At 44.5% G+C, this 19,175-nt stretch overlaps 1 protein-coding gene across 9 annotated transcripts in view; it reads left to right on the forward strand.

Moving 5' to 3' along the window:
- The window catches only part of Cobl (cordon-bleu WH2 repeat protein), a 247,872-nt gene that overhangs the window by 219,865 nt on the left and 8,832 nt on the right, over nt 1-19,175 (forward strand). For all 9 annotated transcript variants that reach the window (XM_074065488.1, XM_074065489.1, XM_074065487.1 and 6 more), the window contains 4 exons: nt 9,109-9,206; nt 10,508-12,405; nt 14,400-14,519; nt 15,690-15,959. In XM_074065488.1, coding sequence (XP_073921589.1) covers nt 9,109-9,206; nt 10,508-12,405; nt 14,400-14,519; nt 15,690-15,959 — 2,386 coding nt within the window. The remainder of the gene's footprint in view (nt 1-9,108; nt 9,207-10,507; nt 12,406-14,399; nt 14,520-15,689; nt 15,960-19,175) is intronic.

The raw sequence follows: 19,175 nt of genomic DNA on the forward strand, positions 1-19,175 counted from the left end.
CTGGAATTACTGGTGTGCACCACTATGCCCAGCTGAATTTTTAGATATTTTTACAGGAATATCTTAACTGACAAATTTGTCATACTCAGATTTCACCATGGCATATCACACGTTCATGTCCAGATACATAATTTTCAATACATTTCAGGGTGACTTACAAGTAGTGCCTATGTGTAAGGAGGAGTTCCAAACTCCAGTACTCAGGGCTGTAGAGGGTGAGGCTGAGGGGCCTCACCAGGTAGGCAGCCACCCAGAAGTGGAAGAAAGAATGGGGTTTCTCTAAGGAAAACAGCTCACCTCCATCCTTCCACCCATTGTCCTGTGAGGGGATTGCAGACTTGCTAAGGCCAGTTTTTGAGAAGAAGCCAGGCGTGGAGATTTTTACATGTGTCTCCCAAAGTAAATGTTGACAAACAATCCAAGCACTTGGGACCAAACTAAACACACTTGCACAGGATGTGGCCTGGCCCCAGGTGTGGCCTTGACCAAGTCTGGAGGGATGCCTTGGCTATTCTGCCTGTCTTCCAGAGAAAGCAGCTTTACTCCACTTGCCTATCTGCTAACTTTGAGATATAGTTGCAGCTACTGGGGTATTTGCTATGTTGTACCACTTGAAAAAATATCTGTTTACCAATACATTTGGGAAGCTATTATATCTTCCTCTTAGCCTCAGTGAGGTATTACAGACCATTGCAAACCCTACAAGCAAAGACACCAGTGTAAATGTCCCCCTTGTGAAATGCCTCCTCCTGCTCTTCAGGATCAGTGTCCCCTTACCCACGCACTCTTCAGGAAATAGTGTTATGAGTTTCCACCCAGTCATATTCACCCTTAGGCTAGATGCATGTACATGTGTTATTTGCACATAAAGAAACTGTCCTTTGTGATGAAAATAGTGACTTCTGGTGAACTATGCATCTTCAGAATACCATACTGAGAACTTGAGCAGCAAAAAGGCAAAGAAGGCTGGAGGGGAAGAGATTGGGGTTCAGTCAGACTGCAGAGAATGATGACCAGTCAGCAAAATGCAGGTGAGGCATAGTGGAGCAGGCCTGGTTTAGAGGTCCAGCCTGTCAGTGGTCAGTAAGATTAGAACTCATGGAGGAGGGATTGATGTTCCAGAATCAAGCTAACAATCATGAGAGAGCAGACCCACTGTTGTGCATAGGACTATGGTCTTAAGCTTGGCCACAGGGACAGAAAACCAAAAGTGCCATCCATGTCCAGAGAACACTAACTGCGGCACAGTAATACAGAATAGGTTGTCTGATACCCCACACTACCAGAGAGGATGGGCAGAGTCTCCTTGCCCAAAGGAAAGCTTCTCTTTCACTGTGCCCACCAAATGTATGTATTACCCATGTTTTGGGGGGCTAATGCTCAACTCTAAATCCAGTCTCTAGGCTCTACCATAAATGACTCCAATACCTAATTTCTGCAACTCATCCTGAGGTGGCCATTTGTGTTACTGAAAGGATGTTCATCCTGCCTAACAAACAACGATGGTTTGGGGCACAGCTGTGATGTGTATCTCTCCATTCCCTTTGAATGCCAGACTTTAGGGCCTTCTGCAAAACAGAAGTAGTGACCTTAACATCACCTGTCTGTAGGCTGAGAGTGGATTCTAGTAAGTTGTGAAGACATCAACAGTCACAGACACCCTCACCTTTCAGAAAGTCTCCCCTTTAGGGCCAGTCACAGGGAAAATAGGAACTGTTCACTGTTTCCAACTTGGCCAATGCGATGTCTTCTCTTGCGACCCTTTTCTTACTTGGGAATTCACTGAGTACTGTTTGGAAATAGTGTTGACCCTTCGTGACCTGAAAAAACCCAAGTGTGTAAAGTCTGCATACTTCTAGTTTTTCTTGGCTATTTCTCCTTACTCTGTTCCCTACACATGTCACAGTCATTGAGACTTCTCTGGCTAGGATCACACACTTTTACAAATGGGAGGCAACTGCTTTTTCCTCTAGTGTTCCTGCCATGGATGGAAGGATGCTGTGTGGGTTGGCCTCAGCTACAGGCTATCTTTCTTCTACTACCCAGTCATGTGGCAAGTCACTGTGCCCATTCCGTGTACTTGTATTTAGAGACTCAGCTCATTTCTTCTGCAGCTGCTGTTTCATCAGTGGCAGCATAGGCAGGCACCACCCAATTCCCTTGGAGCCAAGACTTTAAGTTGAAGAGTCTCAAGAGTAAACCCAAGCCTTCTAAAACGAGCAAGTGTGAATAACCAGTAATAACTGCAATATGTTGTTGGTGCTACAATTTGAAAAGGATGTTTTCCATCAACTTTTCAGTTTCAGTTGGATCCCATCATAAATTTTACCGCCTTCCATTTGAACTTGACCCTGTAAATGGGACAACAACTTTCCTCTAGACTTAGTACAGCCAATAAAAAAACTCCTTAAGAGGTATTCAGCCCAGCAGGTGAACAAACACAACAGAAACATGCAGATGGTAGTGGCCCTTAGGAGGACACCTAGCAGCGACCCTCATGGAGGGTCTTTTGCACCTCATGAATGGCTGAGCCCTAGAAAAATGGTTGCCATTCATACTACATGGACCTACAGATCTCTTCTCAGATGTACCTGTCTTGTATGAAACCAAGAACAGCATTCCTCATTTAAAGAAGAACTGAATGTGAAGATTAAAATGCCCATAGTTAGAGTGCCTTAGGGTCAGAGTGCCCATTGCTGGCAATGATGTGCCATGGGGCCAGCAACTTCACCTCTCCCCTCTAGTCCCTTGTCAGTACTTCCCCTCAGAATAGTGCCGGGCATATTTGCCAGCTTTCAAAAACTGGTAACTGACATTATTATTATTGCTGGTTACTACTGAAGGAGGAAGGATAGAAATATGATGTGTTGGGTAGTCCATAACTGTATCTAGTTCTGAGTATCTTCCTCTTCCAAGTATTTATGGCATCTTTGTTTGAGAAGAAATAATAGACAGATGGGAAGAGAGGCAGAGAGGATGTATCCTCCTCCTCCTGGAGGGGGCGGGGGATCAGAGAGGAACTTGCATTGTTTCTAAATGCTTTAATTGTAAAGGCACTCTGGCTGTCATCAGGCAGTTTATCTGTTTGTGTATAAATACAGTGGAGCTCTGTGCTCTGAAGTTCCTTTTGGAAACATCATTTCTGAGGACTGCTATAAGTAGAAATGAGAGAGATCAACTGAGTGTTTAGGGGTGTTTCTTTTTTAACAGTAGCGCCAAGATGAAACCACATGCAGAGGCCTCAAAGGTAGAAAGTGAAGGGAGCCTCCCTGTAGCACTCACCATCCTTCCCTCTGCCTGGCAACCGCTAAAGATCCTTCCCAATCCCCACTTGTAGGTGAGTGTAGGGAAGAAGAAGTGCTCCATCACCTGCAGGGCATGTGGCTTCAAGTCACCTGATAGTGGACTGAGATCTCAGTGGTAGGCTACAAAGGGACACAGGCCCTAGACTTCCTGATCACTCCACCCTCTGGAGCCTGGAGGCTGTACCAAAGGGACTCTGACCACAGGAGCGTTTGAAACATTTATCACCATCTAGAACCCAAAAACTTCATAACCAGGGGAATGTTGTAACCACAGAATCATTTAGAAGTGACACTAGAAAGTCTGTGATCACAGGAGCAGTTGGAAACTTTGTAGCACCATGTAGAACCTGGACCAGTCATAACTATAAGCATGTGGTGACTACAAAAACATTGAGAAACATGGTTTTCAACCTAGACCCCTCCAGAACCCTAAAGTTTTATAACTACATTTTCAAAGGAACATTTAAAACACATAAGAACTTGAACAGTTCCAGTGCTAAAGCCACTAGCCACATTTGGCCACTGAGCACTTGCCAAGGGTCTGGTCCAGTTGAAATGTAAGTACAAAATATGTATGAAATCCATATGTATAAACAGGAAAAATTACAGTAACAAGAATTAATTTCATCTTTAACTCTTTAAATGTGACTACAAGATTTCACATTGTATATATGACTCCTGTTCTATCGGTCATCATTGTCTTGAACACAGGTTCATCAATTCAGGAACATTAATGAATGGGATGAGGAGACTCAGCCTCTAACGCTCATCCACTGTGTTTCCCAGGCTTTTTGCCATTTGTCTATCCAGTAATCATTTTGAAATCACAGGGTTGATTTGGATGTCACCAGCAAATTGAATTGCTCCCTGAATGCATCATAGTTTTCCTCTTAGATTTTCTTTTTCATTAATTCTGTCTATATTTCTTAAAGAAACTCTTTTAACCACGTCAAAAACAGTCATGACTTGATGTGATTGATACAGATCTTATGAATTTCAGATGGGTCATTATCAGAATGTTCTCCCTTTCTTTCTCATAGCAAGTGAAAACAAAAACTCATACCGTCCCTATATCTTCTGGTGCTAACTGGACAGGACAGATGGGGTCCCTGTTCTCATTTTTTGTGTGGAGCTGGGTAAGCAAGTCCTGAGGCCAGGCAGTACCTATGTGCCCTCGGCTGAGTGGAAGGCTCACCCTGTGCTCCTACCCTCAGAACCCTCAAGTGGGTGGTCACAAGAATCAGCTCAGCCTCCTAGGAAGACTGGTATGAAAGTGCCCACTCCTGCTCTCTGACCTTCATATGCTTCACAGCAGTGACCTGAGCACTGTCACATTCCCTGCAGAATCACGATTCTATACTTCTCCGTGTGAGAAACCAGCTCTGGCAATGTTTATTCAACATATGCAGCCTGATAGCAAAATGCTTACACTGTGTTTGTTTGCCTTATTTTCTTTGTCTTCAGCCACAACATACGGTCAATAAGAAACATGTCTAAAGATCAGGGTGTAATTGTGGGTGGGGAAGGAAGCCCAGGAGAGAAACAGCTGCGCTCAGTTGCTTTATACCAACAGAGGCGTTGTGTCCCACCCTCTGTTGACTCTTCAGTGACACAAGCCTAGGGCTCTTCTGCTGAGTCCGCAGGGAGCTGCCTTCTAAGCCAGAGACTAGGGATCCGAATCTAGTGGTTTTACAAAGAAGGAGGAATGGTTTAATCCACCAGTAACCCTCTGGCAAGAAGACAATGGGAATCCCTAAATCTCTCCCATAATCTTAGGTTGGAAAGCAAAATAGTTACATTGCCACTGGCTTTGGCTTTAACTAAATAACTCATTCATGCAGAATCCCAGGACCCAGAACATAGCAGCCTCTGAGTTGCATCAAGAGAAAAGCAAGCTGCAGAGGTGGTAGTAGGGCTCACTCTGCCCTTCCTCAGAGATGGCCAGGGCTTGGCAGCCTTATGAGACACATAGGCCAAGGGGCTGGGCTTCTGTAGTCATTCTTTCACTCCATAGTACACCCAGGCTGGTTGCTCCTGGTATGTGTCCACTCTCTCTTTCTGGGAAAGCAGGGTCCTAAGCAAGGTCCATTTCAGAGTGCCAAGGAGCAAAGCTAGGACCATCAAAGAATGTGGATGTGCCAACAGGGCCTGGGACAGAGTGACAGCATCAAGAGCTAGCCTGTGAGGTCCAAATTGGCCAGACAGGGAAGAGACTGAGCAGAGAAGATCGTAAGTACAAGGGAACAGGACTAAGTGTAGAGTCCTCAGACTTCAGCTGTACAGTTGGCCTACAGGGTAGGGGAGAAACCAGTTCAGAAGCATGAGGCCCCTGGAGCTTGGCCCACTAATGCTAGGCCAAGCAGCTGAGGCTGAGCCTGGATAGGAGGGGCTTAGGTAGTATTTGAGACAGCCTGGCCTTCCTCAGTTTTCTCACTGATGGTGGTCAGGCAATAGCTACATCATTGGACTCCCAGAAGAAAACAGGGTCATGCATACTATGCACTGAATAAGAAAAGTGTAAATTCCTTTGCACAAAAACAATGATTGTTAACTAGAGGATGAAAATAATGTTTTAAATTTTTCTCATTAGAAATTGTCTTATGTGAATATGGTGCAAGTACTGTGTACACATGTAGATAAATGGAAAAATGAAACGTGTTGGAAATATTCCAGGAGTGGGGGGAGAGGGGATAAAGGAGCATGATGGAGGGGGTGAATTCAAGTATGTTACATTTGATATATTGTAAGAACTTTTGTAAATGTCACGTGTCCCCACCCAGCACAACAATAAAAAAAATTACCTTTTAACTCAAGCAGTTTTGCACTGAAACAAGCATAATTCTAAAGTAAAAAATATTCATCATAATTCCTCCCTTTCAGGTAGCCACACTGGTTTATTTGTTGCTGTCTGGCTATCTATCTCACCCCTGTCCACAGGAATTGCTATTTTTATATCATTGTAATTATCCTAGATACAGTTGTATGTCTTGATTTCTTCATATAACATGCTAGGTGAAGCCTTAATTTGTATTTCTACATAGACTTCCTTATTGCCATAATTAAGGCTGTGTGTGCATGTGTGTGTGTGTGTGTGTGTGTGTGTGTGTGTGTGTGTGTGTATGCAGCAATTTAGGTGACTTTACCTACTGCTGGATATTTTAGAGTTTTTCACATCAATAGAAAGGACACAGTTATATTTATAATTTCCCTTCTCTTGGATTGATTTCTGAACATAAATTATCAAAATAGAGGATAACATACCAATGTTGTCACCAAGATAAAGTGATTTTCATTTGTTCATTTGTTGATGTCTGGTTCCACATTGCTCTCCAGTTAAAACCAGTAAGAAAAAGTGTGAGTGCATCAGATTCATTGCACCTTCATCAGCTCAGGGTTTTTGTTTGCTTGTTTGTTTTTATAGCTTAACATTTATAAAATCAGTGGAATTTGTATCTTAGTTCTTACTAATATCATTCTCTTCAGTGTCTACTACAGTGATGTGATCATGCATACTTTGAATAAAGGTAAATTGTTTGAAGTAGAAGTATGTATATGATTTTGTTTGGCTGAACTTTAAACATCCTAAACTAAGATAAAGCATTTTAAAAATGCTGTTTCCCATCTCAGATACTAACTCTTTTTAATCAATTTCCATATTTACCTCTTCCATATATTTTACTAAATATTTAAATTTATTTATACCATCCCATTCCAGGAAAGAGAAAACTCCTTAGCGGAATGCATTCAAGGCCAAAACAATAGGAAGGACAACCCTGCACCTTTTGTGGTCCTCACTAATTGGTCCACATGTACACACATCTCCAGCCAGCCCCCTTTGTCTGGCCTGTCAGAGAACATTAGCTGAGACTGATCCTGAAGCCACTTCCTGGCTCCTGAATGGACACAGTCACTAGGAAAGAAAGGCTCATTTATCAGAATGAAAACTTTGCGACGTAAGTGAGGATTGTGCAAGGCATATTTCATGCATCATTATCAGGCCTGATTAGCAATAATGGGAATTGGTCCTCAGTTTTAACAATCAATTAAAAAAAGAACCCTCAGCTTTCACTAAAGATGGACAGTTGTCATAGACATGCCTCTGTGTTTTCTGCACAATAGGAAAATTGAGGCAAGGGCCCTTGCAAAGACAGCTTTCAAATTGTTTTGGCAGTAGTTGTCTCATGGATGTCACTGCCCCTGTGATGCAAATAAAGCAAGATCTGCTGTTCCAAAAAGGCGGGCTGACATCTTCTGGGACACCCTGTGCCCCAGGGTACCGCATTGTCCCTCTCTGTCCCAGACATGAGCAGGCCACTGGTTGGCCAAGCATGTCCTTACTTGGGCTTTGGAGTAGGTGCACGTAGTGTTGAATTCTTATGTGACCTTGTGCAAGTCTGTTAGTCTGTCTACAGAATTTCCTATCTGACACTACCTACCTTGTAAATCACTTGTGATGATTATAATAAGATTATTCATACAGAAGAGCACCATTTAGTGCTTGGCATGTGAAGGCTGCATGCTCTGGCACAAAGGCACGCCCAGTAGGCCTGAGCTTCTGTGACCTTCCTCCTATCAAGTTTCATGATGCCCTTGGGGAGGAGCAAGAGGGACAAGAATGGGAGCTGTTATTACCATAATAGTGGCAATCATGTTTGCTGTCACCTTTGTCATTGTCATTATGTTTTCAGTGAAAAATCCTTGGGTGCACACCTCTGTGGGTTGCATGATGACTCCCAAGCCCCCATACTTTCCATTATCTGCCCAGTGCAGGAAATACCAGCGAGTATATGAAAGTCCCTTATTGAGGGGGAGTAAATTGTCTCTATTTCTGAATCTGGCAGATGGGTCACTACTTAGGATGGAATAGATGGAGGCATGAGCTTGCAAAGTTGCAGCATTTCTGGAAAGCCTCCCCATGCAATCCTGAATGCTCCCCTCCAAGGTCCTCCTAACAGTGTAGGCTGCCCAGCAGTGCCCTGGGCCAGAGCCTGCAGCATTCATCCCTAAGGCCATGAGGGACATTGAGAAAACCAGGTACTTGGGGCAAGCTTGGCTTTGCAGGTCCAGAGGGAAGGCAGACCAGCCCTGTCACCATGTACATGTGCAAATAGGCATTCCTCGCTTCTTATGCCTGGTGTCAGGTGCAGTGCAACACAGATATGTAAATGAGTCCTAACAGCACATTCAATCTGTCCTATACAGCATGAAAATTTAAATAGTTGGCTGCAGACTAAATGGAAGCTGCATCGGGGCCATATGCACACACACCCTAAACACACTATATGTCACATTCACAACATACATAACAAAAACAATATACCTTTACATATGCAAACCCTCCATGCATCATATACATAACACACATTCCACAGACAACACATCTAACATATGCAAACACCCTAAACACATCACACATCATGTTAACAACACACATGCCACAGAAAATACACCTCACGTGTCACATATACAACATGCATGCCTTAGACAATACATCCCACACTTGCACACATCTCCAAAACACCATATATCACATATACAACACACACTTATAAGAGGCAATGCACTACATGTATTCAGACAAAGCACATATGCACACACATACAAATGCACATACATACACACCACTCACACAAACATACAATCTGTGTCTCACTAGTTCCAAGGACAACACAGTGGTCCAGTGAGTATATGACTGCATGAATCTGAATATAAGCTGCCCTGTCCTCAAATATTTCTGGAAAGTAGTATTTGAAATTAGTAGTAAGAGAAATAAGTGGTCTTTCTTTATCTTTGGTCTTCTCAGGACTGAGAAAGCTGCCATTCCCTCAAATCATGATGAAGACCTACTCATTACTGGACAATTCCATAAAACCCTGGAAGAACTTGATGAGGACCTGGAAGGTAACCTACTATTTTGATATTTTGTTCTGTGACCATAGATACCAAAGGTTACTTTGCTGAGCACACATTTGTGTAACTACATGAGGAAGAAGTCTTCAGAAGAATTGCAGCTCAGTATGGAGATAGCTTATAAGTGAGGGCCTAGCTGTCTCTCAGGTGAGCATGGATGTGAGGGCTGAACTCTCTCTCAGGTGAGCATGGATGTGAGGGCTGGGCTGTCTTTCAGGTGAGGGCAGGGTCTGATGAACCACTTTCTATTGGTGGTCCAAGCAGTATTGAGAAAATACCTAAATGGCTACTTAACATGTGCTCTGAATAATACTAAATTTGTATTTGTATTTGAATTTAAGTATTCTACGTGAATTCAAGCAAAAAAGGTCCAGAATACCCAAATGAGCTAGGGAAGCATGGGATGACATGAAGATAAGCAAACTGGTTCTCTTTACTTTCCTCTTCCAGTCTCAAGGAGGTAATACCCAACTTTTTGTTCACTGTAAGCCCATTTATAATAGAGCATCCCACGGCACTGCTATTCCACTGATACATTTTTAGAAAATAGTACTGTAAGGCCAAAGCAGATGCAAATAATTTCAGTAGGCAAATAGGAAATCTTTCAGATGGAACAATGTTCTTTGCTCCATGACACACATTGAAAGTAAAGTAGAAATTAGGTACTGAGCATGTCTTAAAATGAAACAAGAAGAAAACAGACTTTGATCAGTAGTTTTATCTGACTTTGTTTTTAGTTTCTTGTCCTCAGAGTGTATGGTTGACAGAGCTGGGAATCTGAACCAGCCATGTAATGTTACACAGCCTGAGACCACATGACCCACTGCACCATTTAGTGCTTTGAAGAATCAGTGTAAGTCAGAAGAGCTCAAGTCTTAGTCATTTTTTTCTTTAAGAAATTAAAGATAGGACAAGTTGTCCTACTTATCCTTCCAGTGGACTTGAGAAACACTAAAGCCAAAACCCCACATTCACCTTCATGTTCCTGTGTTGGGAACAGGCTTTCCAGAAGCTTAGATGTAGAAAGTCTGTTTTGTAATTACAGGATGTTGGCAAAATGTTATAACTGTACACCCTACCTAAAACATGAAGGATTCTTAAATGGGTCTTATGTCACATAATAAAAGTGGAGATTACAAATCAAAATAATATTTTAACATGTATATAAAAAACTTACAAAAAAAAGTAACCTTGGGGAAATCAAAGTCATGGCCATGATCACACTAAGTTGTTGGCCTGGGGAATCCTACAGGTGGTACCAATCAGTGACTTGTGTTTGTCCTTCTTTGCAGAAATGGAAGAGAGTTATGAGTCAGACATCAGCTCTCTAACCAACTCTATAAATGGTGTGCCCCACCACTGCATGCAAGAGACCATAATTCCCTATGGTGATGTGGATACAATTCCAGTAACATTCATTGGAGAAGTTTCTGATGAACCTATGGATTCCGGGCTGCCTTCCAATAGAAATAACAATGCTGGTTCTTTTGACATGGGGGGTGTTGCCAGCAGGAGAGCCCACCTGCTCCCATTTCAGGCTAAGCACAGCCAGCCACATGGAGGGACAAGGGAAGAAAGACCTGATCCCTACCCACTTTCCCAGGACATCAGAAAGGGAATCCAATCACCCTTAGCCAATGTTTCTGAAGATGGGACTCCAATTAAAATGGGGCTCAAGGTGACTTCTTTTGCCTCAAAACTTTACAAAGATGACCTAAATACAAAGGGGAAAGGCAAGGTACATGGCTCTGTTCACAATGAGCAGACACAGGCCACCCAGAGAGTAACTTCACAGCCAGGCAATGAAAAGGACAGTGATGATGAAAACCCTGCCTTTGCACCACCACCATGGTCTCAGCGAGGCCAAGTCCCAGGAGGAAGTTATGGACTTAAGTATGGCCTCACAACATATAAAATTATTCCTCCCAAGTCAGAGATGAGGTGTTATGATAGGGACGTGTCCCTGTCCACGGGCGCCATTAAGATCGACGAGCTGGGGAATCTGGTGAATCCCCACATGAGTGGAAGAAGGGCCACATCCCTCTCGTCAACAGTAGTTGAAACAGAAACTCAACCCATTGGGAAAGTCAAAGAGTTCTGGAGGTGTAACTCAATGGAAAAGCATGTGAGCCAACCCACAGAGAGCTCAGCCAAGTGGACCCCCTCCACTAACACCACTACCGCCACCACCACCATGCCAGCAAAGCCACAGCAAGAAAATAGACTCAAGGCAACCCCTACAATAACCCCAGACCAACAGCCATCTGGCCACCAAGAATACAGCGTACCCCTGGAGGAGGGGAGAAGCCAGCAGCCCTCAGCAATCACTTGTCACATGAAAGTGCCAGCAGCTAACAGCACAGAAATCACGTTCCTCAAGCCTCACAGAAGAACGTCCAGCCAGTATGTGGCCTCTGCTATTGCCAAGCGGATAGGACCCATGAAAGTCCTCACTGATGTGGTGCAGCAACATAAAAATGCTGAGAAGGGTCACAAAGACAGAAGACCAAAGCTGGTAGGACCGCCTCCCACTGTGAAAGACAACTCGGCCCTCAACCCATACTCAGAGGCACAAGGACAAAAGCATGATATGAAGCAGACCTCTGCCCACCATCACAGTGATCCTAGGGCAGATTCAGCAGCAGGATCCCATTCCAAAGAGGAGGTCAGAAGCCCATATGGAAAGTCGTCCACTCAAGACTGTCCTGCTGCTGTCCACAGAAGTTCTTATTTCCCACTAGTCAGATCTTCCCAGAGGGATTGTATTTCTGTGGGGCAGAGCTGTGGTTTCAATGCAAAGCAAAGCCCAAGTAACCAAAAGACCAGCTCAGCATCTGACCCCATGTGCCCACTGGACAGGGCACACCCTCTTCCTCCACACTTGCCAGATGCTCAGAGTTCTGGCAAAACACTGGAGAATGGCTCTACCTGGGTCCCAGGCAACAGTGAGCCCCCTTGTTCTCCAAAAGTGTCTGCCGCTACTAACTACATTGTCCAAGAAACCAAGGAAAAACCCAATGTGTTCTCTTCAGCTGTTCATGAAACAGACGGTTCTTTGCCACCTAGCATATTTGGGCCAATGAAAAAATTCAAGCCTGTTGTTCAGAGGCCAGTTCCAAAAGACACTTCCCTACACAGCACCCTGATGGAAGCCATCCATTCAGCCGGAGGGAAGGACAGCCTCCGCAAGGTGAATGTGGCAGCCTGCTGGGGACAGGTGCAGGGAACTCTTGACACCTGTCCCAGACCCTGAGAATAGCATTGAAGAGACAGGAAACATGTAACAGCAAGAGTTAATGCTGAGGTTTCATTATAACTAGAATTTCTGTCTCCTTTCTCCACAGTATTTTAAAAGAATCACTAAAGAGGCTAAAAATGATGGTTTCAGCTTATCAGGTTCCAACTGCCCTGTAGAAAAGATGTCAGTCAATAAATGTCCATCCACCTTGCCAGAGGAAAGGAAAGGCTGGCATGTGGAACCATCCATACACAAATCTTGGAGTGGTGTGTGTTAGTCACTTTTCAGTTGCTGTAGCAAAATAACTGAGATAATCCACTTAAAAAGAAGAAGGGTTTATTTGAGCTCACAGTTTGGAGGTTTCAGTTCATGGTCAGTTGGCACATTGCTTTTGGGTCTGTGGCAAAGCAGTATGTTATGGTGCATGACAGAGCAACTACTCACGTCATGGCTAGACACAGAGAGACAGAGAGAGACAGAGAGAAACCAGCATCTCACCATCCCTTTCAAGGGCACACTTCCGGTGATGTAGGACCTTCCAGTAGCCCCACCTCCTAAAGGTTCTACTCCCAATATTGACATGCTGAGAACCAAGCCTTTACCACATGAGCCTCTGGTGACATTTGAGATCCATAGCACACTGAGATGGGTAAATAATCAGACAGTGTTACTGCTTTCCTGTACAGTCACGTGTCACATAACAATGGGGACACATTCTGAGAACCACATGGCTAGGTGATTGAGTCATTGTGCTAACATCAGGGAGCGTGCTCACACCAGCCTGGGAGGGACAGGTCAAGAGGCATGGCAAACACAAGATCTCCAAGGCTATTGCCAGTGTAAATGGCCCACTGATTCACAGTAAACCATATAGATTGGATTCACTGTATAGTAATCTAAAAGCATAGTGAGTATATAAACCAGTGATGTAGCCACCTATTATCGTTGTCAAGAATTACGTACTTACATAATGGTACATGCCATGCTTCTGTGTGTCTGGTGGTGTTTAAGCTCATGAACACCAGCATCACCCCAAATGTGAGTGATGCCACATGAGGACATTAAGGTGACCACAGTGTTACTAGATGACAGGACTCTTTCAGCTCCATTAAAGTCTTGTAGATCTGCCATCACATATGTGGTACACTGCTGTGGAGATATTGTTATGTGGCATACGTCTTTATTTGTAGCATTGTCACCGTCATTCTTGGCCAATAGTAGGAGCAATGTTACCACACACCTCCTCCATTATCTAGGCATTTTGCACATCAAAAATATTACTTAATTGCTAAACCAACACTAATAATTAGATTTCCTTCATTTTGTAGATAAGGAAACTGAGGCAGAGTGAGGCTCAGTGCCCAGCCCAATGTCACACACTAAGTACAGAGACCCGGGAATCTGCACAGCTTCAACACACATAGCAGCCATGGACAGCTAGCATAAATAATAGGACTGATCTGCCATTAAGAGGCAACATTTGATGCTACCCCAAATATATCACCTTTGATTCTTATATCGATGCCCCTCAACTTCTGATGAAATTAGGTCCTGCTAAATCCATGGCAAGTTAAAAATATCATAAGTTGTAAATATATTCAATAAACCTAGCCTAGTGAGGCTTAGCCCCGCCTACCTTAAACATACTCAGAACACATATTAGCCTACATTTGGGGAAAATCTAACTCAAAGCCTTTTTCATTGAATGTGTTGAGTATCTCATATAATTTACCTATTATTGTGCTAAAAATGAAAAACAGAATGATCATAGGAGTATGCTTTCACACCAAGGTAAAGTTGGGGAGGGACCTTCTGTATGTATCTTGTAACAGACTGCTTAAACAGAATCTTACCTACTGTGTACTCATTTTCTTTCAAGCTGCCTTGAAAGAAACAGCCTTTTTCTGTCTTTGAAGTGAAATATGTTGACACTATTAATATTCTAGACTCCAGAACACACCTCAGACAGAAGGCCAAAGAAACCATCCTACATGGAGGCAGAGAGTGAGCGATCAGCACTGCTCGCAGCCATCCGGGGGCACAGTGGTGCTCACAGCCTGAGGAAGGTAAGGGACAGGGCCTTCCAGGGCTCAAATGCCCACCCACCACCCTGGACAGATGGTATGGAAGCTTCTGTTGGCCAGAGTGGACACCTGCCTGTCATGTTGGCACAGGGGCGGGTGCCCCTCTGCAGGAGGCTGGGGCAACCATGACTCAGCCAAACCATGAACTCCCAGACCTTTTGCATCCCTCTCTGAAGCTGTTAACTCCTGCCTGCACCTCACATGGAGTTCTTTCCACATTCCTTCCAACATGCAGTGGTAAAGGGTTAGATAACCGACCCACCAGGGCATCACATCAGCAGCACACCTCCTAGCATGACCTTGCTGTGGGAATACAGAACTGGCTTTTACCCAACTTTAGGAATCAATACGGACCTGAGTTTAGGGTCTACCTGGTGTCACCTGTGCGCATCTTCCACACATAGAGTTTGAGAGACAACATGAGTTGAACGTTACTCATGGGGTTTTCAGTGTGTGTCCTGCCCCCCAAAATGTGTCAAAGTTGTGTGTCTGACCTCTGTTCATATCCTTACATCCCAAGAAAAACTGCAAGATCAGCGAGTTCTCAGCTTCATTTCTACCAAATCCAAGTCCCTGAGATCCATGACTTGGCAGAGCACAGGGGCAGGTGTCTTAAGCACTTAGGTTTATCACGGAGGAGCTCTTTGAGATTCAAGGATAAGTCAGTCAGCTGTGTGCTTCATCTTGGAAAGAACCTTTAAGGGCATTATCACTGTATTAGTTTTTCAGGCTAAGTGGGTGGCTTTTGAACAACAGAAATTTGTTGTTTATCATTCTGGAAGTCCAAGATCCAAGAACCAGCATAATTGGTGTCTGGAGAGGGCACACTTCCTGTTTCATAGATGGCATCATCACACTATGTCCTCACATGGTGGAATGCACAAGGGACTCTCTCGGGTCTCTTTTATAAGGGCACTCTTTCATAGATGGCATCATCACACTATGTCCTCATGGTGGAATGCACAAGGGACTCTCTGGGGTCTCTTTTATAAAGGCACTGACCCCATTCATGGGGGCTCTACCCTTATGACCTAATCATCACCTAAAGGCCAGACTTCCTCATACTGCCACTGTGGGGTTAATAGTTCCCATATAAGACCAGATGATGAGAGTGTGCACTCTACAACAGTCATTTAACTATCTCATTGTTAGGTGTCATCTCTTGCCTCCGAGGAGCTCCAGAGCTTCCGAGATGCTGTTGTCTCAGCCCCGGGTTCACAAAGTTGTCAACAAGAAGACCTTGGCCTTTCACCCCCACAAGCCTTGCCTCCACCTCCACTTTCACCTCATGCCTTCCAGGCCCCATCAGCAGCAAGGATGGCTTCTAGGTCCAGCATGGGCACCCTCAGCAACCCAGTAGATGCCAGGCAAGCCTTGATGGATGCCATCCGTTCTGGCACAGGGGCTGCAAGGCTGAAAAAGGTGAGCATCTGAATGGGCGAGAGAAATGGAGATGCAGCAGCCTGCCCATGGCAAGAATCAAGGTGCTCAGAGTGGGTGAAAAGAGAGCTGACCTACGAAGAGGGCCAGCTCTGCAAGTTAGCTGCTGCCCTGGTGACGGTGGGTCTAAGCCACTGCTAAACCCTGGGCACACCCCACCCTAACCCACATATTGTGCTGGCCCAGGAGCAGGCTGGGGGAGACTCCAGAGGGCTCTTCAGAGCTCATGCCACAAATGCATGGCCCTCAGCCTGCAGTGCAGCTACCAGCTGGTTTGCCTCCCTCCCTTCTTCCCAGCATAATGCTTAACTATAATTTGGTGTTTTCTCCCCAGTTTCTGTCTTGGTAGAGTCCAGTGCAGGTCTGCACATCTGTTGCCCACCTGGTCCCAGTGGAATTTGTGGGCCCTGCAGTAATATTTCTGAAATAAGGGATGCTGGGGCCATGTGGCTTTGGAGCTCTGTTTCAACTCCAGAACAATTCTGTAAATGCGCTGAGCCTCTCTTTCAGTGCATTCCTGCTGGATTTGAGGAGTCATACTCCTCAAATTGGGTTGTGTTTTCTGAGAGATTATGTCCTCATCCTAGGCTTATCTTTTCACTGAAGAGGTCAGTACTAATGATGATCCTCATTTCATATAGTAAATGAACAGGGCTCAGAGGAGTCAAGTCACTTAGCTTTGGTCACACAGGACAAACACAGAATGTACTGGTCACCAGGTTGTATGCTCTGCAGATAGCAGGTAACCTACAAGTCAGTGGCTGGGCCGCTTTCACATAGAACTTCTATTGCTACTAACAAGGTCTCCCACTTAGGACCCTAAGGGGACAAAGGAGAGAAAGGACCCTGGACAGTGTGGTTATGAAAGGCTATCCTTCCCTCAACAAAGCTCCATGGACACCCAGAGGTCCCCAGTTCTTTTACCTTGCCACTTGAATGCCCCCTCTCTGTGGCTTTTCAAGCTTCCCCAGGGCCATTTTTCCCAGCTCTCAGGTCAGCCCCTCAGAACTCTTTCTGGTTTGAGTGGGAGGCCTCTGTGTAGGTGTGGTCTGCCCTAGACAACACCTGCCAACCATGTGAGCCTGTCTTCATGAAAACACAAACCCACCTCAGGATGCTGCAGAAAGATTGTCCCTATTGAAAGCAATAAGTTTCATGCTTTCTTCTTGGGGGAGGAACAGTTACAAATTATTCAGGGCTTTTTGGATTTCTCTATTCTTTCCCATTTTTATGAAATTTATGTATTGATAAACATGGACTTACAGGATGAGGGAAAAGTAAAGAAGTTGTAGTGAATGGCTAGGCCATATAAGCTCTGATGAGTGCAGCCCTGAGGCCCTCCTGCACTCCAGGCACTTCACAGTGACAGAGCACCAGTGCCAATAGCTGGGAGCCTCTTTGGAGAACTGCAAAGCAAGTAATGCCATTGCAACCAGCCAGTGTCTGTCTGACCCCAAAGATGGCTTCTGCGTCTCTTAAATCATGCTTCCCAAAGTGAAGTGCTCATGCATACATCTGCATCCTGAATCAACTTTGTCAGAAGTTTAAGACTACAAGTGTGCCTTTTCTTAAATGTTTTACCAAGTGACTTTCCATTAAGGTTTGAGGTAGTTATGTCACTTAGGACTTTGCAACTTTGAATAGCACTGAGTGGATCTGCAGTGGCTCTCCCTTCTCTGAGGTTTTGCAGTCTCAATTGTCCATGGTCAACCAGAGTCTGAAAATATTATAAGGGGAATTCCAAAAGTCAACAATTCATGAGTTTTAAATAAGTTTTCTTATAGTATATTGTTATAATTGTTCTGTTTTATTATTAGGTATAGTTGTTAATCTTACTGTGCCTACTGTATAAACTAAACTTTATCATAGGTACCTATGTCTAGGGAAAAAAGTATGTATGTAAGTTTCAGGGCTTTCTACAGATCCAGTATCTTGTGGGAATTTGGAATGTATCCCCCATAGATAAGGAACAACAACTGATACGAAGGCTGTGACAACACACTGTTCTCTCTGCCTACATATATCATCACATTGGCTTTTCAAAATAGGTACCACTTTCTCCATCCTGCCGGGGTGATGAGGATGCTGGGCCCAGAGAGGCTGTAAGTCATACAGCTAGTAAGTGGTGGGCTAAATTTAACCCTAGGGCTTGCTTTCTCTGAGAATGCTTTCGTCTGTTGTTCAGAAAGAAAAAAATAAAGTAAGTTAGGGAATAGTCTGGAAGAAGAAAGGAAGTTGTGCTGTAGAAAAGAAAGGAGGCAGAAATGAGTAGACAGAGGATGAGAGGGGCTCAGACCAGATGAGACCAGCCAGCCACTCAGGGAGGAGGAGATAGTGGGCAGCATGAGCCCTGGACATGCTCAGAAGAAAGGTTGCCACAGCTGGAATCCTGGCCAGAGTAGAAGATCAGGCTGTGGTTTCTAACAGTCTCAGCTTTCTGTCAGCTGCTTAAATGGCATCCAGAAGACCAAGATTCGATTATTTCTTGGATTTGCCTAAGTTTCATGGGTCACCTTATCTACCCTGGAAAGCTCTGATCAATAAATATGCATTTGGCATTTCTGAGCATTTGATGCCCCAAGTTTACAGAATGCTCTTGGGCTGAAAGTTTGGCCCTGAGTGACAGTGGTGTGACACTGAACAGGTTCCTGCCACTCTGACACTACTATACCCAAACTACCAAAGACCTTCTCCAACCTGCTGTATCATGCAGACCCACATAAAACCTGCTGGAGAATGTGACTTAGGAGGCTTCGAGTTGCATGGTTCACCCACTAAACAGCCCCTTTCAGCCTCCCTGGAAGATGCACAGCCTCACCCCCAGCCCTATCCTGGCCAGATCAGCCTCACCTGGAACCAATTGAGTGGACTCTTAGAGGCACATATCTACCTTTGTTTCTGGGGGCTTGCGCCTCTTTGCAACTCTGTGTTGAGTAGACTAGGCCCTCAGGAGGCCTTTACAATTTAGTAAATGGCTTGTCCTGTCATTTAGTTAGACAGCCCCTCAGAGGTTTGTGTTGTCTTTGCAGCAAATGCCCTGGGGTGTATTGTATGGCCCTGGAACATCAAAACATTTCGACTTTCCCTCTTATTATTTCACTAGCTTCCTTTCACCTTTTTGGTTTTTAAAGCTATGTTAACCTTGAGAAAAATGCCATCCGTATAGAGGTTTTACAGTATGAACTAAGCAGTCCCCCA

The sequence above is a fragment of the Castor canadensis genome, chromosome 2 (assembly GCF_047511655.1).
Source record: "Castor canadensis chromosome 2, mCasCan1.hap1v2, whole genome shotgun sequence".
Taxonomy (NCBI): Eukaryota; Metazoa; Chordata; class Mammalia; order Rodentia; family Castoridae; genus Castor; species Castor canadensis.